The sequence below is a fragment of the Ammospiza caudacuta genome, chromosome 3, assembly GCF_027887145.1.
Source record: "Ammospiza caudacuta isolate bAmmCau1 chromosome 3, bAmmCau1.pri, whole genome shotgun sequence".
In the NCBI taxonomy this organism is placed as follows: Eukaryota; Metazoa; Chordata; class Aves; order Passeriformes; family Passerellidae; genus Ammospiza; species Ammospiza caudacuta.
Window position 1 is genome coordinate 115413122 of NC_080595.1, and position 26819 is coordinate 115439940.

The 26819-nt window shown below is 44.9% G+C and overlaps 1 protein-coding gene across 2 annotated transcripts in view; it reads left to right on the top strand.

Moving 5' to 3' along the window:
* Nucleotides 1–1613: 1613 nt before the first annotated feature.
* The window catches only part of PINX1 (PIN2 (TERF1) interacting telomerase inhibitor 1), a 61819-nt gene continuing 36613 nt past the window's right edge, over nt 1614–26819 (top strand). Inside the window, exons 1-6 of one of the 2 annotated variants that reach the window (XM_058801918.1) lie at nt 1614–1739; nt 7958–8067; nt 9799–9891; nt 10211–10289; nt 14048–14140; nt 16639–16715. In XM_058801918.1, coding sequence (XP_058657901.1) covers nt 8035–8067; nt 9799–9891; nt 10211–10289; nt 14048–14140; nt 16639–16715 — 375 coding nt within the window. In that variant the 5' untranslated portion in view covers nt 1614–1739; nt 7958–8034. The remainder of the gene's footprint in view (nt 1740–7957; nt 8068–9798; nt 9892–10210; nt 10290–14047; nt 14141–16638; nt 16716–26819) is intronic. The other variant, XM_058801917.1, reaches the window with a different exon arrangement.

The following is a 26819-nucleotide window of genomic DNA, read 5'->3' on the forward strand; positions in this document are numbered from 1 at the left end:
TTTCCTATTCTATTCTTAGCCAGCCTTCTGATGAAACTTTATCTTCTATTCTTTTTTTTTTACAGTATATTTTTAATGTAATATATATCATAAAATAATAAATCAAGCCTTCTGAAACATGGAGTCAGATCCCTGTCTCTTCCCTCATCTGAAGACCCCTGTGAACACCGTCAGAAACAGGGAACTGTAACATAAATCCAAAGGCAGAGAAGCAAAGCAGTGGAAAAAACTGAGCTGGGGAACTGTAACCCAGATACCATCCAGATGGGAGGATGGATGGAGAACGAGCAGTGGGAAATCTGTCCTGGTCCTCTCCTTGAGGAAAGGCTGGGGAAATGTGGCTTGTTCAGTGTGGAGAAGAGAAGCTTTGGGGTGACCTAATTGTGGCCTCCTAGTACCTGAAGGAGAGCTGGAGAGGCACTTGGGACAGAGTGGAGAGAGAGGACACAGGGAATGGCTTTCCACTGCCACAAGACAGGGTTAGATGGGATATTGGGAAGGAATTCCTGGCTGTGAGGGTGGTGAGGCCCTGGCACAGGGTGCCCAGAGAAGCTGCAGCTGCCCCTGGATCCCTGGAAGTGTCCAAGGCCAGGTTGAAGCAACCTGGTATAGTGGAAGGTGTCCTTCACCAGCAGTGCCCAGAGGGCAAAGAAGGCCAAAGTGATCCAGGAGTGCACCAAGAAGAGCATTCCAGCAGGAAATGCACAGCCCTCTGAGGCACATCTGGAGTGCTGTGTCCAGCTCTGGGCTCCTCAGGGCAGGAGGGATACGGTGCTCCTGGAGCAGGCCCAGCAACAAGGATGGTGAAGGGCCTGGAGCATCTCCCTCGTGAAAAACGCCAATCACTTGTTTTTAAAATTTTAAAAGTTTAACAGTTATAAAATGGTTATAAAAAGAGCAATGTAATTAGAATAATAAAAAATTTGGACAATTTGGATTAGGACAATATGAGACAATAGAAACTAAGTGTTACGGACATTAGGGTATCTTTTTCTCAGCAGCACAAGCCCGAAAAAGGACACACATTAACAAAGGATTAACCCTTAAAACAACAGCCTGTTGCATATTCATACACCTCATACATGATGCATAAATTCCATTCAAACACAGGATTCTGTCTGGTCAGTGTCAGCTTCTTCCTCTGAATCCTGACGGCGTCTTCATAGCTGAGCGAGGCAGGAAGAAGTCATATTCTTCTGATAAGGGGGCAATAAATTCTTTTTCTCTGAAAGATTTAAGTGTCCGGTGGCTGCTATCTGGTGTGAGTACCTCATTCCTTTCTTAAAAAAATATCTCACATATATAGTTTCTGTTTTAACATTATGCTATAACCTAAAACTGTATTTAACACACTATTTTAAAAAAAATCATACAGCATAACTGTCTAATATAACACATATAATATTCATTTTAATATTTGCGAAAAGCCAATAATAAAATACGCATTTTTCACAATTAGAATTGTAGCAAATTTGCAAACTTTATGTTCCTTCTTTTAAAAAAAATTTCCCTATGGTGGCCGCTGCGCTCGCCTGTTTTAAAACTTTTTTTTAATCAGGCGCTACTCTCGCCGCCCTTTTTATGCGCCGGCAGTCACGAAAGTCCCCTGCACGTAGGAAGGCCCCCAAGATGGCGATGCTGGCAGAGCGTGAGTGCCCATCCGGGTGGGAATGCTGCGGGAATGGGACGAGCCGGTGCCTCGGGAGCGTCCTCAGCCCCTCCCCACAGCCCTGCCTGAGGTCTCCGGGCCGCGCTGCCCCTCCCGGTGGCTGCGGGGGGGGGGGGGTCCCAGGGCCGGATAAAGGGGTTCGGGGGGTTCCGGAGTTAATGCAAGGAGCGTGCAGGGACTGGGGGAGGTGGGATGAGGGGTCCCTCTATCCGGGAAATGGGGTTCCCTGTGTCAGGGGAACGGCGTCATGGCGAGGGGAGACCCCGGGATGGCGGGGAAATGGTTCAGGAGCTCCCGATGTTGAAGAAAGGCGGGAATGGGGGTCCGGAGGGGCTCGGTGTGGGATATCTGGGGGTCTGGGAGCGGCAGACCCAGGCTGGGGTGGCAAAAGGGGCTCAGGAGGTCCCCGATGTTGGAGAACGAGGGAATTGGGGTCTGGGAAAGGCGGGATGGGAGTGTGGGGGATCCCAGAGGAAAAGGGGGGCTGGGGGGCTGAGGCAGAGGAGGGAAATGGAGGATCTGGGGGCTGGAAAGGCAGGAAGGGACATCCACAGAGTCCCAGGGTAAGGAAAAGGTGGGGCCTGGAGGATGGGAGGGTGGAAAAGCGTTACAGGAGAACATTGGTGCAGAATTGGGGGTGCGTGGGGGGTTCTCTGTGGGGTCTGTGTGTCCCAGGCAGGGCAGGAGCAGTGGGAATGTCCCTTGGACACCTTTAGGGACAGGTTGTCCTGTCAGTGCTTGGGGCCATCTCTGGCTGTGTGTTTGAGGGGAGACACCTCCAGCACGGGGTGTGGGTGCTGAGGACACCCAGGGGAGGTGGCAGGGCCAGGTGTGGGTGCTGAGGACACTGAAGGGAGGTGGCAGGGCCGGGTGTGAGTGACACTGAAGGGACATGTTAGGGCTGTGTGTTGGGTGCTGGAGACACCCAGGACATATGGCAGGGCCGGGTGTGGGTGCTGGGGACACCCAGGGGAGGTGGCAGAGCTGTGTATTGGGTGCTGGGACACACAGGGGACATGGCAGAGCTGATTGTGGGTGCTGGGGACGCTTAGGGGATGTGTCAGGGCCAGATGTTGATGACACTGAGGGGACGTGGCAGGGCCAGGTGTGGCTGCTGGGGACACCCAGGGGATGCAGCAGGGCTGTGTGTTGGTGCTGGGGACTCTGAGGGGTGGTGGCAGGCCAGGTGTGGGTGCTGGGTTCAGTGCTTGTGTCATTTCTGGGGCAGAGCTGGAGCTGAGCTCCCCCTGTGCCAATCTCCAGCTTTTGGGAACTCTCCAGAGGAGGATTTGAGTTGGGGAAGGGTCTGGAGGGACCAAATGAGCAGTGACCAAGGACACTGGGTTTGTCCAGGAGGGGACAAAGATCAGATGTTGGGGGTGCAGAAAGAGGGGGTTGACTGAAGAGTTTAAAAGATGATTTATTTCAAAATCAGTCATGGAAGGGTGAGACTGTGAGGCTGTTACATCCAAAGCCATCACATCAGAAACCATAATTCTAGTTACAATGCCTTTTATAAGGCATTTATTATCCACATTTCTGATTTCTTATCCAATCAGCTGCTTCCACAAAGTTCATTAACATCTTCATAACCAATTGCTAATTGGCTAATCATTTTACATGATTTCCCCCAATTTATCATTTTCTATCCATAGAAAAAGATAAATATCATATCTATCATTATAGATATCAGAAATATCTATCTATCATTTCTGTCACATAACTACAGAAACTTACTCCTGTATCTTCTACTTTTTATCAAGTCTACAACAAGTTCTATTGTTAAATTTGAATTGTTTTCTGCTACCTTGCTTAGCAGAAAGAGGGGGTGGACTGAAGAGTTTAAAAGATGATTTATTGCAAAATCAGTCATGGGAGGGTGGGACTGTGAGGTTCTTACATCCAAACCCATCACATCAGAAACCATTATAATTCTAGTTATAATGCCTTTTATAAGGCATTCATTATCCACATTTCTGATTTCTTTTATAAGGCTTTTTATAAGACTTTTATAAAGCTTTAGTTATCCAGATTTCTGATTTCTGATTCGTTAGCATCTTCATAACCAATTGCTACATTTTACATGATTTACCCCAATTTATCTTTTTCTATCCATGGAAAAAGATAAATATAATATCTGTCATTATAGATATCATAAATATCATTTATTTCTATCATATAACTACAGAAACTTACTGCTGTATCTTCTACTTTTTATCAACTCTTCAACAAGTTCTATTGTTAAATTTGATTTTTTTCTGCTATCCTGCTTAGCATATTTGTTCACTTATATGAAGCCTATATCTACTTGCTGAAAACATATTTCTGCTTAAACTACAAATCTTTATTCTTATTTTGGGTCTGTTTCACTACTCTAAAGCTTTAAACCTTGTCCAAGGCCTTAAATCAAACTCTGTGTCCATATCTGAGCCTCAGAGCTCCCCAGGGCTGCAGCTTCTGAGGGACAGCTCCAATTTCTGTTCCCTGGGACAGGGACGGGGCCAGCAATGGCTGGGGCTGTGTCAGGTTTGGGTTGGAGATCAGGGAAGGGAGGATGTGGGGCACTGGAACAGCTCCCCAGGGAATGATGGCATTGCCAAGGCTCCAGGAGAGTTTGGGCAATGCTCCCAGGGGGGATTATTGAGGTGTCTGTGCAGGACCAGGGGTTGGACTGGGTGATCCTTGTGGGTCCCTTCCAGCTCAGGATATTCCATAATTCTGGGAATTTTGTTGAAATTTCCCTGATATTGGAAACAAAGAGCTTCAGTTTTGCCTCTGAGGGGATTGAGAATTTGGGCTCCCCATTTCTGACAGGACACCCTTGACCAAGAGCTCAGGGTCTGGTGAATTTCTTTGCTGAGCTGCAGGAAATATGGACAATACAAATAACAAATCTGGTGTACAGTGGGAAATAAAGGTGTGATTTTAGGGAAACAAATCTGCATTTGCACATGGACTCTTAAAGGTATTTTCAGTGCAAACTTTAGTGTAATTTTTTCAGAATTTGTTAATTATTTTTTATTGGACATATCAATGATAGAGCTATTTGTAACGGAAGGGAACCTTAAAGCTCATCCAGTTCTACCCCCTGCCATGGGCAGGGACACCTTCCACTGTCCCAGGTTGCCCCAAGCCCTGTCCAACCCAGTCTTGGACACTTCCAGGGATCCAGGGGCAGCCACAGCTTCTCTGGGCACCCTGTGCCAGGGCCTCACCACCCTCACAGCCAAGAATTCCTTCCCAATATCCCATCCATCCCTGCCCTCTGGCAGTGGGAGCCATTCCCTGTGTCCTGTCCCTCCATCCCTTGTCCCAAGTCCGTCTCCAGCTCTCCTGGAGCCCCTTTAGGCACTCTCAGGTCACCCTGGATCCTTCTCTTCTCCAGGTGAGCACCCCCAGCTCTCCCAGCCTGGCTCCAGAGCTTTGTCCTTCCTGTGCCCCCCAGACCATCTCTGGGCACACAACAGGGGCTTGGATGGGAAATTTCATAAATTAAAATTAAAAACATGCTCCTGGTGTAGAATTCATCTTGGAAAAGGGATTAGTAATGGATCTTTTCCAGATCATAGAATATCTGAGTGAAGGAGTTGTCCAGCCCTGGCACAGCTGCCCAGAGCAGTGAGGATTCCCCATCTCTGGAGGGATTTAAAATCCATGTGGATGTGGCACTTGGGGACATGGCTCAGTGATGGCCTTGGCAGTGCTGGGGGATGCTTGGACCTGGTGATCTCAGAGATATTTTCCAACCTCAGTGATTCTGTGATTCCCTAAAGAAATGTGGATTTTCTCCACTGGATGGTGCTGCTCTCCCAGAGTTCCATCACTGTCTGTGGCATCATTTTTGAAGCAGCCCAGAAAATGTGTGTTGAATTAGGAGCTGAATCTTGTACCCGCTTTCCTCTCCTACTCTAAAGACATCAGTGAACAAATTTACGTTTCTGATAAATTATTGACTAATTAGTGGATTTTGTTGTTTGTTTGGAAAGGAGAGATGATTTTATGTTTTCTGTACACAGCATGGAGCTGTTCCTGGCTTTCTTAAATACTTCTCTAAAGATGAAAGCAAGTTTGTTTGGGGTTTTTTCACCCTATTTAAAAATCAGAGCATGTTAACCTGGCAGAAGCATGAGGATTAATCCCACAGTGTAGCTAAGAAGGTTGCAATGCTTAGATTGAAAGTGCTGGGAAAGTAAATGTCTCTTAATTTCAAGTTTGATGCCCTTGTGCTTTGTTACCAGCAACCTCCCGGGAGTAAAACATCTCAGGGGCTTGTCCATAGGGAGAAATATTCAGGAAAAACCATAGAAATTCACTTCTGAAGCTGTGATTGAAAAGAAGGGCAGCTGCTCAGCTGGGGAATGTAAGATCTGCTGGAAGCCTTGAACCAGAGTCACTGAGGCTGGAAAAGGTCTCCAAGATCACCAAGTCCAAGCATCCCCCAGCACTGCCAAGGCCACCACTGAGCCATGTCCCCCATGTCCCCAAGTGCCACATCCTCAGGGCTCTGAAGTCCCTCCAAGGATGGGGACTCCACCACTGCCCTGAGCATCTGTTTCAATGTCTGACCAACTTTTTCATGAAGAATTTTTTCCCTCATGTTCAATCTAAACCTCCCCTGGCACAGTTTGAGGCCATTTCCTCTCCTCCTGTCCCTTTTCTCTGGGAGCAGAGCCTGAGCCCCCCCCCCCCCCCCCCAGCTGTCCCCTCCTGTCAGGAGTTGTGCAGAGCCACAAGGTCCCCCCTGAGCCTCCTTTTCTCCAGGCTGAGCCCTGTGGTTCTCCATGGGGCAGCAGGGAATCCCAGTTTATTTGGGAGTTTAAAATCACAGACCACACTGCTGGTTCCCCATCTTTTCTTGGCACCACGGGCTGGGCTTGGAGGAGCTGCTGCTCTCAAGGTTTCCTGGTGGGAATAATCACAGAATCCCAGGATGGTTTGGGGTGGAAGGGACCTTAAAGCTCATCCCATTCCACCCCCTGCCATGGACAGGAACACCTCCCACTATCCCAGGCTGCTCCAAACCCCATCCAGCCTGGACTTGGACACTTGCAGGGATCCAGGAGCAGCCCCAGCCCCTGAGGTTAATAAGTTGTTTCCTGTACAGAAGTGAACCAGGCAAAGGTTGGATTCCCCTCACAGCCCTCGGGCCTTTAACCCAGTTAAAAACTGTTTAGGGACCATTTGGAGCTTCAAAGTTTCGGAAGTGGGATAAAAAAAGGTCCCATCTTAAATTCTGACAGTCTCAGTTCCTTAAAAATGAAACAAAACTGGGCAAAAAATGAGTCAAACATCCCTGTAATATTCAATCCCTCTGGCCCAAATCCCAAATCTTGTCTTTTAGGGAACGATGACTTCCTGATTGCATTGAAAACACCTCGTTGGATTTGGCTTCTCCCTGCCTTGTGTGGCCTTGGGTTAAAAAGTCATTTTTGATCCAGCATTTCCCATGGTGTTTAATGAAGTTTGTGATCTTCCTGTCTCCCATTCTTTGTTTGTCTTGTTTATTTAGGTTCTCTTCCTGCCTGGGCTTAGGTGCACACGTGGAGTGACTGTTTAACTGGGCTGGCTGCTCTTCCTTGATTTCAAGGAAGCTGTTCCTGGTGGGAAAGGCAACATGTGGGTCTGGGAATCTGTCATTTCTATAGGAATCCACATGGGACAAAGGAGCTTTGATTCTTCTTTGGATCTCTTAACTCCTGCAATAATTTCTGGCAGCTTTTCAGTTTCCCCATAAATCATTTTTGAGAAATCCAAAAGCTGAAATCCCAGAGTTTTCTGTTCTGTCATTCCCTTTCTCTGATCATTTACATAGATTTTTTAATTTGGCTTTTATTACAAAACTAAATATTAAAATTTCTGGGTTCTGGTTAAAGGGAGTCCTGGAGAATTGATTTTGTTCAGAACTGGGAAAGCAGCTTCATCATTTCCTCCTCTGTAGTCTCCATGTTGAAGCCAGATGTAAAACAAAATTGGAATCAATATGGAATTCACACCTAAATGTTAATCCTTAAAGCTTCCCTGAACTGCAGCTCATCCTGAGGGACAGCAACTTCCACAGCAATCCCACTTTGGCATCTTTCCATTAATAATTAATATTTTCACTGGACTTTTATTGTTGTTGTTGTGTTGTTTCATTTAGTAAAATTAACCCCCAAAATATAACGAGTCTGACATAAGTTCTGGGTGGTGTTTTTTTTACAATGAAGGGCAAAAATTGGACTGATTCAACACCAAGAACTCTCTGGGAATGCCACTAAAGCCTGTTTGAATTTTCCTTTCCTGCTGCAGCCAGGAGAAAGCAGAAGTGGTCTGTGGATCCACGGAACAGCGCTTGGAGCAACGATGATTCCAAATTTGGCCAGAAGATGCTGGAAAAGATGGGCTGGTCCAAAGGAAAGGTAGGGTCTAAAGGAGAACAGTGTAGCTGAAGGGTCTAAAACTGCCAAGGGACAGTTTTGATTTATTCTCTTAAGTGCACAGGAAATTTGAGCAGTGATAGATTTCTGCACTTTGTAACAGTCTTGTTTGTGCCTGTCCTGCTTTCCAGTTTCTCTCCATTCTTTGACAATCTGAATTCCCAAGTGAGAGCAGGAATTGGAACATTTAATCAGGTTAAAGGTTTTAAGCTGCCTTTAAACCCTCAATTCTCTCCCTGCTTTTGATACTCTTTAACTCCAGGACCTACTTTAGTCTTTCAGTTTTAAGATTTTTTTTCTGATCTGTTCCTTGAACCCCCAAAATGCCTTGAGCTGTGTCCCTTCCCAGCTCCAGCCAGGACCTGTGGGTGAGGGGGCTGGTTTCTGGCACTAATAAAGACCTCCAGATCAGCACAAACACCTGCAAACTGCAGGTTTAATTCCACAGAGGTGCCTCAGCAAAACTTGGGGCTGCACATCAGGGTGTTTAGTGACAAGAATCCCCACAAAACCCCCACTACCTTTAATTATTCTTCTAAATTTCCTCTTCCAGATTTCCCTTAAAAGGCATAAAATTAGGATCATTCTCAATTCTGTAAATGCCTTAAAACCTATTTTTGTATTTAAACTGTTGCCTCAGTTATCTCACAATGTTTCCCACTCAAGGTACTGGATCTTCCTGGCCAACAGTTGTACAAGAAGGATTTATGTCTCCATTCCATTACAAACTTGGACAAATGGAACTTTCCCTTGATCAAATTAAGGGGCAAAAGCCCATCTGAGCAGTGAAATTAGGCTGCTTAGCACCAATCCTGTAAATGGGGAATTGGGTTAGGAAAGAATGTGTGGCCAAGTGTCCTGTTTGCTTCCATACTTTTTGGTCAGCAGAAGTTTCAAGGCAAATTTTCCCCTCTATTGACCAAATGAACTCTTTTTTGTTTGTAACAGCAACAGCCTTTTCCAAATAGGCCTCATCCCTGCACATCTTCCAGGGTGTGTCTGCAGGGCTTCTTTCCACTGCAGCACCATAAAAATATTTATTAATTCCAACACATTTGGTGATGATTTGTGACAGATGAGGCAAAAAGCAGATCAATACCAGGAACAAAGTTTTAAACCCAAAGCTTTGCCTTTTAATTTTTTAGCCTTGACCATACAGTTGAGAAAGATAACCCTGGACCTGAATATTGCTGAATATTAAACAACCCCAAAGTTGTTTGCTCCAATATTTTCATCCACTTATGAGGTGGAAGGAGTTGTGAATGCCCTGCTTCTCCCCTGCCTGCTCTCCTTCCATATAAATTTGGTTTGGATTGTGTGCTCTATGTAGATCTGCCTCGTTCCCATTACCCTTCCCAGTGACAGACACATTTTTGGGGTGAGGCAGGTTCTCCTTATGTAGAGTCTTGTTTGAAAACTGTAAACAATTTGGGCTTGCATAGGAATGTCAGGTGGCTTCCTGATTAATCACCCAGCCACTTAATGTTGTTGCTATTTTAGTGTTTATAATGCTTTGCTGGAGGCTTAAGTAGTAAATTTAAAAAAACTTTGTGTGTTGTGTGGTAATGCCTGTGAATGAATTCAGCTACAAGCAGGCAAATTAACAGGAAGTTGTTATTTTTTTGCTGTATTTCCTTGTGAACTGTCTCACAATCCAGAAGCTCTAATTGCTGCTGTGAAATCCTTACATTTTTACCCTCAAATCCTCCTTAGGGTCTCGGGGCTCAGGAGCAAGGAAATCCAGAACACATCAGGGTTAAGGTGAAAAACGACGTGCTGGGATTAGGAGCTACCATCAATCACGAGGTGAGCACGGCACCCAGGGCAGGGAATGGATCCCATTTCAGCAAAAGCACAATTATTTGAATGGAATATTAGTGAAAACTGTAGTCACAGCTGCTGGTAGCATGTACCAAACAGGATCGTTTAGGATTTCCAAGACAACCCTTTTAATTTCATTTCACTTTGGGGTGACCGTAGGGGCTGTGGTTGGTGTTACCACTCCCACCAACAAGGATTGGATATAGCCAATTAATTTAGTTCTAAGAGTCTTAATATCTGTTTTGTAAAACTTGTGTTAGTCCTGAAGACTTCTGCCTTGTATTCATGTGGGTGATATTTACAGGACAACTGGATTGCTCATCAGGATGACTTCAACCAGCTTCTGGCTGAGCTGAATAACTGCCATGGACAGGGTGAAACAGGTAGGTTCATGCTTGGCTCAGTCAGATGCTGGAAGCTCAGCAGTGTTTCCATTCTGTATCTTAAAAAAGTTCCTGAGGCCCAGTTTGTGATGCAAATAATATTTTGGATAAGGTTGAAAACTCCTTCCCCAAATCACTGGGAAACAAAGGATGTGTTGCCATCCATGAGCATGGATTCATGGATCTCATTGGATCACTTTTGCTCTCAGCACTCAAAGAAAGGCTTTTTCTTGAGGAAAGAAAACATAACATGTTTAACCTGTTTATTTCATCCAGGATCACAATATTTGGGATGCTTTCCCTGGGCTGTACCTAGAGGAACATTTCCTTCATCCAGGATCACAATATTTGGGATGCTTTCCCTGGGCTGTACCTAGAGGAACATTTCCTTCTTTATAAAGCACCCAAAATCTGTCTGAGGGCTCACAATCACTCAGCACTGCAATGTTTTGCCTTCCTTTTGCTGATGGACTGTCACACTTGGCTTCCATGCTCCAGTGGCTTCTTAAATACCTCCTTTTCCTGTCCTTGGAGAGCTGCTCTGTAGCTTTTGCCTCAGAGTTCTACGTCTCTGCTTTGAGTGTGGCATAAAGTGATTTTTGTAGCCCTGGTGTTGAGCACACAAGTGGGAAAACTTTCCCAAAAGGGCTATTTTTAAAATCTTCTATTTTTGAAAAGCTTCTTACAAACTGACCTTGCTTTGTGCAAATGAAGTTAGGAAGTTGTGGTGGGTGTGAGCTTAGAGAAGGAATTGGTTTATCACATGATTTATCATCTCTCCTTTAGTTAAATGCAGTTTAAACTCTGGGTTTGTGTCTGAACACCTCTCTGGAGTGTTGTTAAACCAAAGGCTCCTGTTTGGACACAGCTTGTCCTTGTGCTGCTGGGGCAGAATTGCCAGATTAGTGAATTTAGCAACTCTTCATTCATTCATTCTTAACCTTTGAGCACTGACTTTTCTACGAGAGAAAAATGTAGAAGGAAGAGGAGGAAAACCAGTTAGCAAGGAAGCTTTCTAATCCTGGAGTAATAGGATTAAAATTTTGAGCCTGATGCCTCAAAACATCTTCTTGAACTTGCTGTGCAAGATGTCCTTGTGAAATCATGAGGCCACCCAGGACTCAGTGCTGTCACTCAGCTCCTGGAGAGGTAGGAGAGCATTTCATGGGGAAATTCCACAAGTTCCTGTCTCCCTGGAGAACTAAATCCTGCCCAAGTTGCAACTTGAGCCCTGGGAAGATCAGGGAGGTGGAACTGGTGGGAAACCTGCAGATGAGCAGGGAGCCAAAATGCCGAGGGCCGCAGTGAGTCAGCAGAGGCAGGTTCAGGGAGCAAGGCTTGGCCCTGAGCTCTGCTCCCTTCCCTGGGTCACCTCATGCAAAGTGACCCTTGAGAACTCTAATTTCTCCCTGTTTCACTCAGTTCTTTTGGTTCTTTTAGGAGGTGGGACAAGTTTTCAAACACTGAGAACAAATTTGGGTGCACCTTGGAAATTCCAGGTCAGAGTCACATTCGGTGATTTACAGAAAGGCATCGCTCTGAAACTTGTTTTTTTGGCAATTGTTGAAGCTGGCAAAACTCATCCAGGAAAAGACTCTCCCTGCAGCTGTGCTGCAGGAGCAAATGTAACATTATTGGCCACCCTCCAGTTTCAAACTGCATTAAAAGTCAGCTGAAAAACTTCATTGTTCTTAAAGAACCGGTGCAGTTGCCAGAGCTGGATTGCAATTAGAGGTTGGAAAGGAAGGGCCCCGTGGGGGTTGATGCCAACATTCAGATACCCTCAGTGTCTGTAGCTTTAGCTGTCCTTTCCTTTTTTTTTTTCCCCTAGCTGGGCACTGAGTCAGGGCAGGTTTAGATTAGATTAAATATTAGGAAGAAGTTAATCAGCTGGTGGTGAGGCCCTGACACAGGTTGCCCAGAGAAGCTGTGGATCCCTGGAAGTGTCAAAGGACAGGGCTTGGAGCAACCTGGAAAAGTGGAAGATATTTGGGACTCCGTGGTCTTTTCCCACCCAAACCATTCTATAATTCCTGGCTTTTTTGCTGGGATCCTCTGTGGTGGTGACTGTCCCTTTCCCATGGATAAAAAGTGGGAACAGGACCCTGCAGTGCTTTGGCACATCCACCTCGATCACATTTCCTGCAGAAATGCCACTTTGGTGGCTTTGTTGCCCCCACTAAATTGCTTTAAAAAGCACATTAATACTCCTGCAGCACTTGCTCAGTTTGTCAGAGGATTTTCCAGTGCCTGGAAGACAGGGATGTATTTCCCTGCCCACTGCAAGTGCCAGCACGTTCTGTAGTGAAGTTCCTCCCTGCAGGCAGCAGGCGGTGCTGCTGCCCCTTTCCCTGTAGGAATAACGTGGAGGAGGAAAGCTCTGTGGAAACCTTTTGCTGTGTAATGCTCCTTTTGCTACCAGGAGATTGGAAACCAGGCTCAAAGTGCTGCATGGCTGTCAGGATATTTTAGTTGTGATCCTTGCTTTTCCCACAGACCCTTTTTATTGAGGATTTTTTTGTTACAAACTGGATTTGCTGGTCCTTTCTCTTCCCATTATTGTGGGAGAGTGGGTTTCAGCCTGCTGGCCCTCACCTCTCCCACTGCAAGCTGGGGATTTTAGTTTTAGTTCAGGGATTTATCAGCTGGCACTGCCTTTCAAACAGGGAAATGCTGGAGTTCCAGTGTCAGAAAAGCTTGGGCAGCAGAGCTTTCCGGGGTGGGATCATGTGAAAAAGGTGACTCAACTTGGCCCTCAGGGTATGGGTTGATTTCCCTACCCATCCCACAGGCAGGAAAAAAACCACCTCACCATAGTAACCCTCTGTGGAGTTACAGAGCAGAGACTCCTGTGGTGCCTCTTTTCAGGACTAGTAAGGCAGTAATTAACTGTACAACAGGTTAGTTCTCTCTTTCTGGCAATGTTTTGTAAATTAGCAGGTTTTGTGGCTGCAAAGAGAACATTTGTACCCCCAAAATAACCTGCCACAGCAGAGGAACGTGATCTCTGTGCTGTTTAATAGTGAGCTTAATCCTTCACGTGGCCTTAACCTGCTCACAGTCTCCCAGAGTAGTGCTGAGTGACTCTGGGACTGAGCCAGCCCCAGAAACCATTCCTAGAGGACAGTTTAGATGCAGTCCCTCTTCTGGAAGCCTGGAAAATGAGATAATAGGGATGTGGCAATTTGTTCTAGCTGGCCTTAGGGACAGAAAAGCTTTGTCACCATTCAGTTTCCTTACACAGATGCATCAGCTTATGTCCAAATAAAGGTATTTTGTGTAGGGTTAGAAATGAAAATCCTGTGCTTCCCCCCTTTTTATTTCTGCTCAGTCAATATTTCTAATGTTTCTTACATCTTTCTCAGACTCTGATGCTGGAGGTACTCTATGAAAAACATCGCTATTATTATTTTCATACCACAGAGATGGATTTTCCTTTGACCTGGAGTACCTGTATCTGCCTTTTCAAATTACATTTATTGGAAATGGGAAAGAAAGGGGATGGGGCAAAAAAAAATCAAGCATTGACATATTTCAGACAAAACTTAGAGTGCTTTCTTCAGTAATACTTTATGATATGTTGTTGACTGGATTTTGAGAGAGGGCATAGGGTGGACTTGATGATCTTTGGGGTCTCTTCCAACCTCATTATTCTTTGATTCTGTGAGAAAGTTAATTACACTGATGTTTGAATTTAGTGCTTAAGTGCCTCTAACAGAACTGGACCTTCTTTGCTTGGGATTTGGTTTTTTTTTTAGAGTCCTCAGTGAAAAAGCAGAAAAAGACATTCAGCCTCGAAGAAAAATCCAAATCTTCCAAGAAACGTGTCCATTATATGAAGTTTGCCAAAGGTAAGAGGAGTTTTGTTGTTTCATAAGCCCTGGCCAAGATTAGAACAAACCCTGCTCAAGGTGATCTGTTGCCTTGTGCAGTCTAAATTTGGCAAGTAAAACCTGGGTTTAGAAACACTCCCCTGCAGCTACTTGCTTAAAGCTCTAATGTTGCTGTTCCTCTTTATTTTGGGCAATTTTGGGTGGCCTTAGGCTGCTGATGTTGGGAATAAAACAATTCCCTGGTGAAGGAACTGAATAAAGGAGCAGCAAATATTCCAAGTGGGCAGGGATGGGAGCAGAAGGCAAAGGTGAGATGGGAGTGACTTGGGCATCTGTGTGGCACTAACCCTGCAATCCCCAGTAACCCCTGCTCAGAGATCATGTGGATGGGATCAGGGATCAGATTAAACCTGCGTGAAGGAAGAGGAAAGCCCTCTTACATCAACCAGGTACTTCATGGGATAAATTAGGGCAGCCAGAAAAACTGTCAAGAATTTGTAGAGTTTAGTAATTTCTTTTTTTCTTAGAGTGATGAGATTATTTCAGTCAGCCCAGGTTCTGGCCCTTGACAGTTTTGAGTCCTTTCCCTTTTGCTCTGTTCCCCTTTCACACGGTGTGTTCCCATTTCAGGGCATGGATAGGATCAGTTTCCACTAATGGCTGATTTATTAAACTGAAAGCCCTGTGTAATGTTTTCTGACAGCAAATGCCTCTGCTAAAACAGAGCTAATTGATACCTGAATGGAGGCCAAATTTTCATATCAGGCTTTGAGATTTTTGGTGAAATAATTCGACCTTGAAGTCCAAGCTGTTAACATGAGCCTGCCACTTTATGACATTAAACAATTAAATTGGTTCAGGGCTTGCAAGTACAAAGGCCATGGCCTGTGTGAGCAAAGAGGATTTATTTTGATTTGGATTTAACCTTTTACTAATTATAGAGGAAAAAAAAGAACTGTCTTTTGAGCATGTAAAATACAGCTCAAGGCTTTCATATTCACAATATCCCCAATTTATTTGGTCACATTTCCACAAGGCAGCTTCTCATTTGCTTGTACCTTCTGTGGCTGACACAGGGAAATTGTCCTTTTTCAGGGAAAGAGGAAAAGTTATTTGAGAAAGGCTCATGGTGTCATGGCCCTTGTTGTTGAATCCAGTCCTGCTTCCTTTCAGACTAAACAAGACAAGCTCACACAAAAGGGGGAGAAGGGAACAGCGACGGCACCGAACGCGGCTTCCGCTCCCGGGGCTGGTTTGGAGCCTCTCTGCTGGAGGAACAGCCACCCCTGGGTCTGGGAAATACACCCCAAGCTCAGATTAAATCAGCTGCTTTTCCAGTAGCTGCTCCCCTGCGATGCTGCAGGAGATTGGGGCTGTGAGCTGAGCTGGTTTTCTGTTAGAGGAAAAATGGGGGATACGTTCAGGGGGAGGCACGGAAAGGAAACATAGCTTGAAAATGGGAGCAGGAGGAGTTTAGGTGTCACATTCCAAGCCTTGGCCAAGAGAAAGCTGAGAGCAGCCCCAGTCGCTTCCAGCTTGCTTGGACAAGGCCATTTTGAGGCAGTGCAGTGAGGCAGCAGGAAGCTGGGGAACACTTGCTCCTCTAAGCTGATGTGTCTCTTTACCCTCCAGGGACAGTTAAGGATCCCAGAAAAAAGAAGAAGTCAGATTTGGGAATTTTTTGGGTTTTTTTTTTTTTTTTTGTGTATTTTTTTGTTGTTGTTTTTGTTTTGTTTTGTTTTGGGTTTTTTTGGCCATTACAAGATTCATTTTGAGGTCACTGATTTTCAAGTGATTGAGACCCCAGCAGAGTCTTAACAAATTGACCTGTCTGGGTTAATTTTCTTCAACTTTTGCTGACCTTTTCCAAAAGAATTTTCTGACAGAGTCAGTGGACAACTCAACAACTCATGCACTGTGCAATTGGCTAAATCTTTGCATCTCTCAATCACATCACCCTCTCCTTGCTCCATGTCTGATATCCAGCTCACCACAATCAGATGGCAATAATGGCCCTCCTGGAAATCTTTGCTTCACCCTTGAAACACTTTTGAGTTGGAATAACAGTGGGTGGCAGAGGTGGAGGTTTTGCTTTACAGGAGCAACATCAGAAATCAGAGAAAGGTCCCCACTGAGTAAAAATGGATTTTTTTTTCATAGGATTGAGAAGTTGTAACTCCCTAGTTCTGTCAGAAATGGGGAATCCTCATGAGAATTCAAAGATCCCAATGCATACACACATTTTCTCTTGTGTACCTTCATTTAGTGGCCTTGGCATAGAACCACAGCATGATTTGGGTCTGCAGGGACCTTACAGTTCATCTAATTCCACCCCCCTGCCATGGCAGGGACACCTTCCACTATCCCAGGTTACTCCAAGCCCCATCCAACCTGGACCTCCTGATTTTTGTTTATGTCCAAGAGCAGTTCCTCTCTGTCTGTGGGTCACACTGTTACCAAAATGCATCCTCAGGTGTGAAGGTTTTGGGTTTTTTCCCTCTCTTTCCCCCTTCCAGGTAAGGATCTCTCATCTCGCACTGAACAGGACCTGTCCTGCATTTTTGGGAGAAGGCAGAAGAGTGCCAAGACCCAGGTAGACAAGAATCTTCACCTTTCTCTTATTTCCTTGTTTATTATCCCAATAACAAAATGTCCAAATGTCTTATGCCAATTTGTTTTTTGTACTTGAAGTGCTGTGCTTGAATACTAAGGAAATAAGAGTAAATTTAATCCCTGTTTTTGTGGATTACCATGATATAACTTCTTTGGAGGTGGAGAACTCCAGTATTTTAATTTTTTAGTTGGAAATATACATCACAAAGAAGAATTTTGCTTGACCTGAAAGTCAAAGGTTGGACTTGATGCTCTCAGAGGTCTTTTCCAACCTAAATGATTTTGTGAAAGATCCATGAATCTCCAAAATAAAAATTGACATTCAGTAGCAACTGGGAAATCTCCACAAACTGCTCTTTTTTCACAAAAATTGGGAAAGGCTGAGTAGCTGCAAAAGATTCAGAAGTGGCCTGAAAAGTGATAAATATTTGATTAGAAGACCTTTCCCTGGACTTTGGATAATGAGATCCAAGTTTGGACCAGTTTTTATTTTATTTATGTGTTAATTAGCATTTTCACTTGCAGAGCACACACCAGCTCTATCAGTGGATAAAATAACTGTGACATGACCAACATATCCAGAAAAATTCTTTGGAAAAAATAACATCTGGAAAAGCACAAATGAATATATTGCAGGAATTACCCAGTTAGTTCCAAGTTCTTGAAAATCTCTGGTTTTAAGGGAAAGATGGGGCTTGAAATGGAGTGGAAATTTCTGGAATACCCTGTAGTGTGTGACACCTTGCTCCTTGTGCTCTTGGAAGTTGTTGTGGAACTTCACTGCAGGTCACTGGGAGCTGAAATAAGGATTTGGGAATTTGTCTGTGAGAGCTGTTGGAGCTGGGATTTAAAGGGACAAACTGGGATTTAAAGCAGCTCAGCACTGCTGGGGTTGAGGGAGCAGATTTTGCCCACTCATGAGTTGTCTCAAGTAGTTGGTATTGTTTTCTCTCTATGTTCTACATCTTTTGAAATTCAGAGTTGGAAAGTTGCTTCTTCTGGGACTTTTTCCTGCAGATCATTTGCTCTTTTGTGGATAAACACTGCAATTCACATGGATTTTATGAAGGGTGTCGAAGCTTGTGCATGTTTTTGCCAATCCCTTGACAGATGCAGCGGTTGGCTGTGCAGATTTCCTGAAATGGTTCAACATTCTGGCAGAAAAGTCACAGACTGTTCCCTCCTTAGCACCCAAATTTCCTCATGCAAATCCAGGCAGGAGGGCACAGAATTTGGAGCTGCATTGTTGTCTTCTGGGGAGGAAGCCAGAGGCAGCACAATTGCTTCCCCCAGCTGCCCCTTCTCCTTCTCTTCATGGATCAGAGATCTGTGGAGTTTGCACAGAACAGAAATGCATTGCTCAGGCCCTCCAGCTCTGAGCAGTTTCATTGCACTGCACCCATGAACTCTTATGATCCCTTCCCATCATGTGCTGGGGCCTGCTCCTTAAGGTGGCACTGAGGGAAGTGCCCTGTAAGGCTTTGCAGGAATTCTCTGTTTGCCTTCTGGTTTGAAATTCCTGAGGAATTTCCTTCCTGCAGGAGCAGGAAGGTGCTGCCATTCTCCTGGAATTGAGTTGTTCCTACATGGAGATGCGGTAGGAAGGGCCCTGATGCCCAGCAGAGCCCTGGGTTTTCCTGCAGGTTGTAGTGGGCTCCAGTTCCCTTCAAATTTCAGCTCCTACAACCCTGGGCTGCTTTCCCTGGTGACAGGATAAGGATTTCCACACTTCCAGAGGAGCCAGAGCTGCTCCTATCCATGAATCTGATTGCAGGTTCCCAGCTGTGGGTGCAATGGAGATGATCCATGGAAGTTCCCCTGTTGATCCTGGAAAAGCTGGAGCAGTGGCCACAGGAATCTCATGGATTTAAAATGACCAAGTGCTGGTGCTGCATCTGGATCAGGGCAACCCCTGGGATCAATCCAGGCTGGGGATGAAGGAATGGGGCAGCCCTGGAAGAAGGACTTGGGGTGCTGGTGGGTGAGAGCTGGACATGCCCCAGCCCAGAAACCCCTGGAGCTGTTGGAGAGAGTCCAGAGGAGGCACCAGGATGATGAGACGGATGGAGCAGCTCTGCTGTGGGAAAGGCTGAGGGAATTGGGATTGTTCAGCCTGGAGAAGAGAAGCTTTGGGGTGAGCTAATTGTGTCCCCCCAGTACCTGAAAGGAGCTACAAGAAAGATAGAGAGAGACCATTTACAAGGACCTGGAGGGACAGGATACAGGGAATGGCTTCAAACTTACATAAGACTGAGTTGGATGGGATATTGTGGAGAAATTCTTCTCTGCAAGGGTGGGGAGGCCCTGGCACAGGGGGCCCAGAGAAGCTGTGACTGTCCCTGGATCCCTGGAAGTGTCCAAGGCCAGGTAGGATGGGGCTTGGAGCAACCTGGGGTGGTGGAAGGTGTCCCTGCCCATGGCAGAGGGTGGATCTGGATGATCTCCAAGGTCCCACCCAACCCAACCCATTCCATGATTTTTTAGCTTGAAGTTCTGTCTCTGAGCCTCTTTCTGAGGCACCATCTCCCTCCTCTGTTCTCAGAGATGCAGTTTCAGCACACATTTGATGTGCACTGAATGACCCCAACAGAGCTACCATTTCACTCTTGATCTTTTGACAGAGATTTTCATCTTAATTCTTTTTCCCCTATTTCTATTTGTTTCAGTCTGGGATCACAAAAACTTGAGTGTAACTTCGCAGGAAAATGCAGAAGCTGCTTTTTACAGAATTACAGAATTGCTGAGACTGGAGGAGACCTGGAGGTCTCCAGAGGAGTCACCTTCTCAGAGCAGGATCAGCCATGGCAACTTTTTCAGGAGTTTGTTCAGACTTTTGATTATCAGCCTTCCCTAAAGCCTCCAGTTTAAACCTATGACAAAATTTCAGTGGGTGGATAAAAGAGGTCACTTAAGGGGCAGAAGAGATCATGGAATTGTTAAGGCTGGAAAAGACCTTTACAATCCTCAGTTCCGAGCCTGTTCACCACTTTGCTATGTCTTCATGTGCTATAGCCATGTGTTTCTTGAACACTTCCAGGGATGGTGACTCTTCCACTTTCCTGAGCAGCCAGTTCCAGTGCTAGACAACGCTTTTCATTAAGAAATTTTTCCTAACTCCAATCTAAGCCTCCCCACTGTTGCACTAGGTCTGGCTGGTTGGCTGCTGTCACACCAAACTGCCTTTAGAAGTTAGGAAAAGAGAAGAAAAAAGCAAAACAGAGGGAATTCCATCTGTGCTTATGCCCCAAGGGGAATTAGTGGGAGAACTCAAGGCTCAGTGATGGTCTCTGGACCAGCAGGATAATCCTCTTCTGAAGAAAATCTTGTCCAAAATCTATCACCCCTGAACCGCTGCAGTGATAAACAGGGTCTCAGCAAATGAGATGTCATTGTTCCAGTCATTCCTGTCCACTCTTTTCAGTGTGGTCATTAGCAATCCTTCTATGATCTTGACTGTGCAAGGAGCCTTTGGCAGGAGATGCTCTGTGTGAGCTGAGTCTGAGCTCTCTGAGCTGTGGGGCTGATCTCAGACTCCCTTTTTATCTGTCTCAGTGGCCAAGGATTGGTCTGGTAATGGATCATTTCTCTGGTTCCACACCAGCTCTGCAGCAGTGAGTGGGGAATGCTGAAACTTGGATTATCTACCTTATCAAAGGAAGAGGGAGTTGGCCAGAGGACTGTAAAGATTGCAAAAGAGGGGAATTGCAAAGGATGTGGAAGGAAAAGCTGTTTGCCCCTGAGGGTCAAAAGAGTTTCTCTAGAAGTAATAAAACTACAGTGCTGTTGTTTTGATGGTTCTGGGATATGTGTTACTAATCAGAGGCAATTGCAACCTTTAATTCTCCTGAATGTTCAATGTAACAGTCCTTTTTTTAAAAATTATTTTTGATAAATCATGTGTCCAACTCAAACCTCCTTAATAAACTACACAGGGACCTTTGTTTAAAACAGAAAAAAAAATACAAGTCAAAAAAACGAGGTGGGGAAGAAAACAATGGCTGGGCTTCAGAGTGGACCTAAATTGAAAACGTCTGCAGTTTTTCCCAGGGAGAGCAAATGATCGAAAATATTGAATTGTAATTATGATGCTCTCTGGAGACCTGCAGTGAGGACCTGTTTTGCAGGCTACGATCTGCCAGACTTGTTTTTTTGCCACCACTTTTCCCCGTGATTTTCTCACTTGCTTAGGAACAACTTGGAGCTGGGGAGACAGAAAAACAAATTCCATTAGTTCCTATCTGGTTGAACTTCCTGGAACCCCCACTATTTTTTTTTTTTTCTTCTCAGAATTTCCTTCCTCCATCCAGCTGTGTTTCCTGATGGAGCCTTATCACTGGAGAAAATGCTCCTGAGTGAAGCTGAGGATTTGGGAATGAGTTGCAGACGGTCCCAACTTGGTTGCTGAACAACATGATTCTGGCACTGATTTCACTCTGGGGGCTGGGGGGAGCAGCTCTGATTTGCTCAAACCCCTGTTGGAGATGCATAAAAACCTGAGTGTTTTGCATCCATCTCACACATGCATGGCTCAGGCCATTCTATGAGTAATCTGCTTCCTCCAAGTTTGTGTAACTTGGATGGAAACCTGCGTAAGTTCCCTTCAGCCACCCAATCCAAGTAGCCCGAAAGTCTCAGGCTTGCAGTGATTTCTTCCTTGTTAGGCATTAGAAATGAAACTGTCCACCCCTGGTGCTTTTTCACTTTTTTTTTTTTTTAATCAGGAAATTGTCTTCTGACACATTTTGCAGAACTTCCTCAACTGATTTATATTTCCCAGCACTTATCAGAAAAGCATGTTGGCTAATCTTAAGGGACATAGCTGAAAATCCATTAAAGTCTGGCTTTGCCCTGGGCTCCCTGAAGTTATGGGTGAACTGATACCATTCCTTGCACCTCAACTTTTTCTCTGCAAAACACCAATCATGATATTGGTATTTGTGGGGTTTCACAATTGTGAGTTTTAGGCAAGTTGCAAGTTAAATATTTTTTTTTTTTTTTTTTAATCTGTGACCAAATTTGTTGCAGGGTTAGCACATAAATTAATTAGCTGCACCCTTCTTTGGCAATGCCAGGGAAGGGAAGAAAAAACCTGCAGAAGAGGAAAATGAGTTACAAATTAACACAGATTTTTCACTGTTCTGCTTTGGAGACCACAGTTAGCATGAGGTATTTGGGACTGAGAAGCAGAACAGAAAAAAAAATACATCAAAAACCTGGAGACAGTCCAAAAGGATTTAGTAAAATGGGAGACAGGGTTAGAGGGCATGTCCTAGAAGGAGAGAGTGGAGGAACTGGATACGTTCATCTCAGAAAAGAGGCAGAAAAAAGATGACCTCTCTGCCTATAAATACCTGGGGGTCACGGGGAGGGAGGAGCAGAGGAAGGGAAGGGACAGTAATCAGAGTAGGCAAAAGCCAGGAATGGGACTGGGGGGTGAGAACTTCAATTAGAAAAAGGAAGACTCAGACTTACTCTTGAGCAGGCTTCCTCACAGTGATGTCAGCAGGGCACTGGAGGAGTCTCCTGAGGGAAATCCCAGCACCTCAGTGAGTGACGCCAAGAAAAAAGATGAGTTTAACACTTTTAGACCCGTTGGGATGGGCAGAGATGGATCAGTTTAAGTAAAAGAGCTCCCAGAAGCTGTTCTGTGAGTGGCTCCAGTACTGAAGTTGGATTCCTGTGGTTGTGTTTGGATTCTTTGTGGGTAAAGGAGTTGAGCTCATGCAGGAATCCCTGTCCTTGTGCATGTGGATCTCTTGGCCTTCCCTGTTCAGTCATGAAATATTTTAGTCTTAATATCTTTGAAACCTCTGCTGCTTCAACCAGCATGTTTTACTTGCTTCAGAATTTTAGTCCCAAGTGGTAGGACAAGGGGGAATGGTCTTGAGTTGAGGCAGGGGAGGTTCAGATGAGATATGAGGAAAAATTGTTCCCTGTGAGGGTAGGGAGGCCCTGACACAGGGTACCCAGAGAAGCTGTGGCTGCCCCTGGATCCTTGGAAGTGTCCAAGGCCAGGCTGGACAGGGCTTGAGCACCCTGGGATAGTGGGAAGTGTCCCTACCCATGGAAAAGGGTGGAATGGTTTAAGCTCCCTTCTCACGCAAACCATTCTCTGATTTTTATCAAGGGATTTTTACAGCTTCTGGAGTATTGCAGGAACTTTGGCCTCTCCAGTTCTGCTCTGCACCCCACCATGGACTCTTTAACAGCCAAAAGGGTCAAAAAGAGGAGAAAAAAACAACTCCAAACCAGATTCTGCCAGCACTGAGCAGTGCAAGTCATTTTCGGGTGCCTGAGGAGCAGCCAGGACAGGCTGGTGACACAAAGTGACAAGGAGGACAACAGGACAGTACAGCTGAAGGGCTAAATCACAGAACCACAGAATGGTTTGGGTTGGATGGAACCTTAGAGCTCATCCAGTTCCAACCCCCTGCACAGTTGGTATAGATAGAGCAAATCTGGCAGCACAGACCAGTGGAAAGCTGATCTAAAGCCCTGTTGCTTTGAGTTGGTAACTTGCAACATCCTACATAGCAAATCAGAAAATTAATTAGGCTCAAGGTGTTAATTTGGGCCATATATTTAATATTTTTCCATGCAGATGAGAGTGTTTCAGGAACACCAGGAAGAATTTCTTTTACCCAGCATTCTGTCCTAGTTGTGCTTTTGATAAAAAAAAGAGGAAGAGCAAAGTATTGATATTTTGTTGCCTATTCTATAAGCACCTTGTTAATCAACTGGAGGATAAATTATTGCTGTCCAGATATCAGGAGAGAGGGAGAGGAGGAGATATCTTCCAATCTGGAATTAAGGGTGCTTTTTCCTCCTCTCTTCATTGGAGAAGTCGTGCCTCCACATTTGTTCCTTGGGGGGGTTGTTAAGGAACAGAAACAAAACTGGGGGGAGCTCTTTTTGATTTATCTTCTCTCCTTCCCTTTTGGTCACTTCCAGAGGCTTAAAGAGCCAAGTTGGCTTTAATGTGTTACCATTAGAGACCAGGCATTAGCTGGAATAACCCATCCTGCCTCACAGTGAAAAATATCCCTTGATTGGCTAATTAATCAGTCAAAGGGGAATGACATGGCCCTCTGCTTGAGGGACTCTGCTGCACAGGTAAACAGGTCATTGATAAATGGTTTACCCACAAATTCATATATCAAGAAAACTTAGTCATTTTTTAACTACACTTGGTGTGAAAGCTGTGCTGTGTGTTTCTTGGAGGTGGATTTTTGCTGCCTTTGCTTTTTTTTTGCATCTTGGAAGCTTTTAGGCTGTGGGAGTTTGTGAGAGGAAAAGGCCAATCAGAACTTTGTCACAATTGGAGTACTTCTGGGTGTTTTTTTGGTTTTGTTTTTTTTTTTTTTTTCTTTTTCTTTTTGGAAGAAAAAAAAAAATCAGTAATTTTTTTTCCCCTCTCCAAAAGAGGAAATCATTGACATGGCTTTGTGTTGAGATTGAGTGGGTCTGAAATCAGGATGGCTCAGTTGCTTTTGTCATTTAAATATCCTGAGGTTGCTCAGTTGGTCATATCCAGTCCTCAGGCACTGCATGGACAAATAAATATATCCATAAATGGATCTGATGAAATAATTGGGGAAAATCTGTGGTGTAAGAGGCAGATCTGTGTTGGTAGAAGGCTTTAACTGAGCTGATTTCCTATTGGCTTTTGGCATTTCTGTGCTGGACCTTGTCATCTGTATATTTTATAACACTTTATCCTGCAAAGGTGGTTCTCCAGTGGGATTCTTCACTGAGATTTAGAGAAAAAATGAGGGAAAAAAAAAAAAATTAAAAGGGGAGGAAGGAAATCCAGCTCTAAATTAAATTGCATAAAAATGTGATTTAGAAACACTTTTATCCATGAGGTAAATAGGGTTAAAGCAGTGGAATCATGTAAGGGACCACAAAACAATGTTTGGCTTAGCTACTTAACTGGGTGCTCAAAACAAATCCTAATTGTGCTTTTTTTCTTGCAATTGTCTCTTTTTTTCCTTTTTTTTTCTTTTTTTAACTGTGTATTATGTGAGAAAGTAACACACCAGTACCTAAGAATATGGGTTTGGCTTCTAGGGAATAAACCTCACCTTATTTTTTGTCCTATGTAATCCCTTCCCCCCAAGCAGCCCTTGCCATGAGCCTGAGCTTTATAGACCAGCTTTGTTTTGTTTTTCCTTTTAAAAATATTTGTCTGATCAAAGAGCTTTCCTTAAAAATAAAAAAAAAAAATTGAAAAAAAATTGCAGTGCAGCAGTTGAAAACAAGGAAAAGTACCTTTTTTTGATCCTATCATAACAGGATTTGTATATGGAAGTGTGAAGTAAGCAGGTGGCTTCCTGTTGATTTTTAAGCCAGGTGGGCAAGTTCTTGATGATGAGTTGTTCTCCCTCCCTGCCCTCTCCTATAAGTAGGAATTTACTTATTCCTGTGTCTGGAGGAGTGGAATTTGGGCTGACAATTTGTGGGGATAATGCTGCTGTGGGAATGAGAAGGAAACAGCAGCTTGGTCTCTCTCAAAAATCAGGGATTAGGATACATTTTATTACCTCCATCTATTCAAGCAGCCTGCAAGGACTGGGTGTTCACAGCAATCTGATTTTTGCTGACTTAGTGTCATTAAATGGTGTCTAACCTTCCTCCAAGGGTGTCTTCTGATTTTTGCCTCATCAAACTGGTTATGAAACTGCTGGTTGGTTCAGATGGGTTAAACAAACCAGAAGCTGGAGCAAAGGAAATGATTCAACCTGACAAAGTGCTTAAAATCTGAAGAAACAAGCTTTTCCACTCCCAATCCAGTATTTCAGCTTCTCTGCTGGATCGTTCTTTCTTCAGCTGTGAAAATTTGCTTTTTTAACTCTCTAGTTAGGAGAAATATCTGGTGCAGGACAGTAACTTGGTGGTAATATTCCCCACCAGTGTCCAAACTGGTCCTTTGTCTCTCTGAGCTCTCTCCAGCTCCCTGGCATGTTTGCAAACTTGGCCATTTGAATTTAGTTTGGGTTTATTTGAGTTTTCCCAAGATTAGGACAAGGTTAAGAAATCCATTGTATGTTTTTCACTAAATCTACAGCCTCCCTCTGCAAACCACCATCAATCCCAGTGTGTTTCCTTGCCATTCCTCTCTATGGCAATGATGGTGTTGCCATAGAGAGAGGGACAAATGTGACAAAAGTGATGATTAATGTCATTAATTTGACCTTCTGTTAATAATTGTGCATAACCCTCAGCTAAGGAAAGAGGAAGAGGATGATGGGGAAGACAAATCATGCAGGGGGAAGGTGGTGCCTTCTGTGCTCAGGTGGCTTCAGCATCAGCTTTGAAAGATGTGTCCCATGTCAGGATCCTGGTGATGAGAACTTGCTGTTCTCCCTCATGGGATATGCTGTGGGAAAGGTCTCAGATTTGGAATTAAGGATGAATATTGTCCTGGTTTGATTTGTTGAGAGGAGACAGCAGGGACTTATGGACCTGTTAGAATGTTAAAGTCACAAGGATGCTCCAAGGGCTGGAGCCCCTCTGCTCTGGAGCCAGGCTGGGAGAGCTGGGGGTGCTCACCTGGAGAGGAGAAGGATCCAGGGAGAGCTCAGAGCCCCTTCCAGGGCCTAAAGGGCTCCAGGAGAGCTGGAGAGGGACTGGGGACAAGGGATGGAGGGACAGGACACAGGGAATGGCTTCCCACTGCCAGAGGGCAGGGATGGATGGGATATTGGGAAAGAATTGTTCCCTGTGAGGATGGGGAGGTCCAGAGAAGCTGTGGCTGCCCCTGGATCCCTGGAAGTGTCCAAGGCCAGGTTGGAGCAACCTGGGACAGTGGGATGTGTCCCTGCTCATGGCAGGGGGTGCAACTGGGTGTTTTAAGGTCCTTTCCCACCCAACCCATTCCATGATAACAACTGAAATCAGCCACAGAAAACTCCAGAGTTTTGCTGAGTTGGACAGAGTTTGGATACTCTGCTGAAAAGATCCCAAAATTTCCATGCATGCAGCAGGGTCTGAAGTCTTCCCTGCATGGATTAAGGGATGTGATCCATCTCTGGTGTGTAGTTTGTCCCTTCTCTTTGGGGACAGTTGGTTGTGCCCAAGGGTG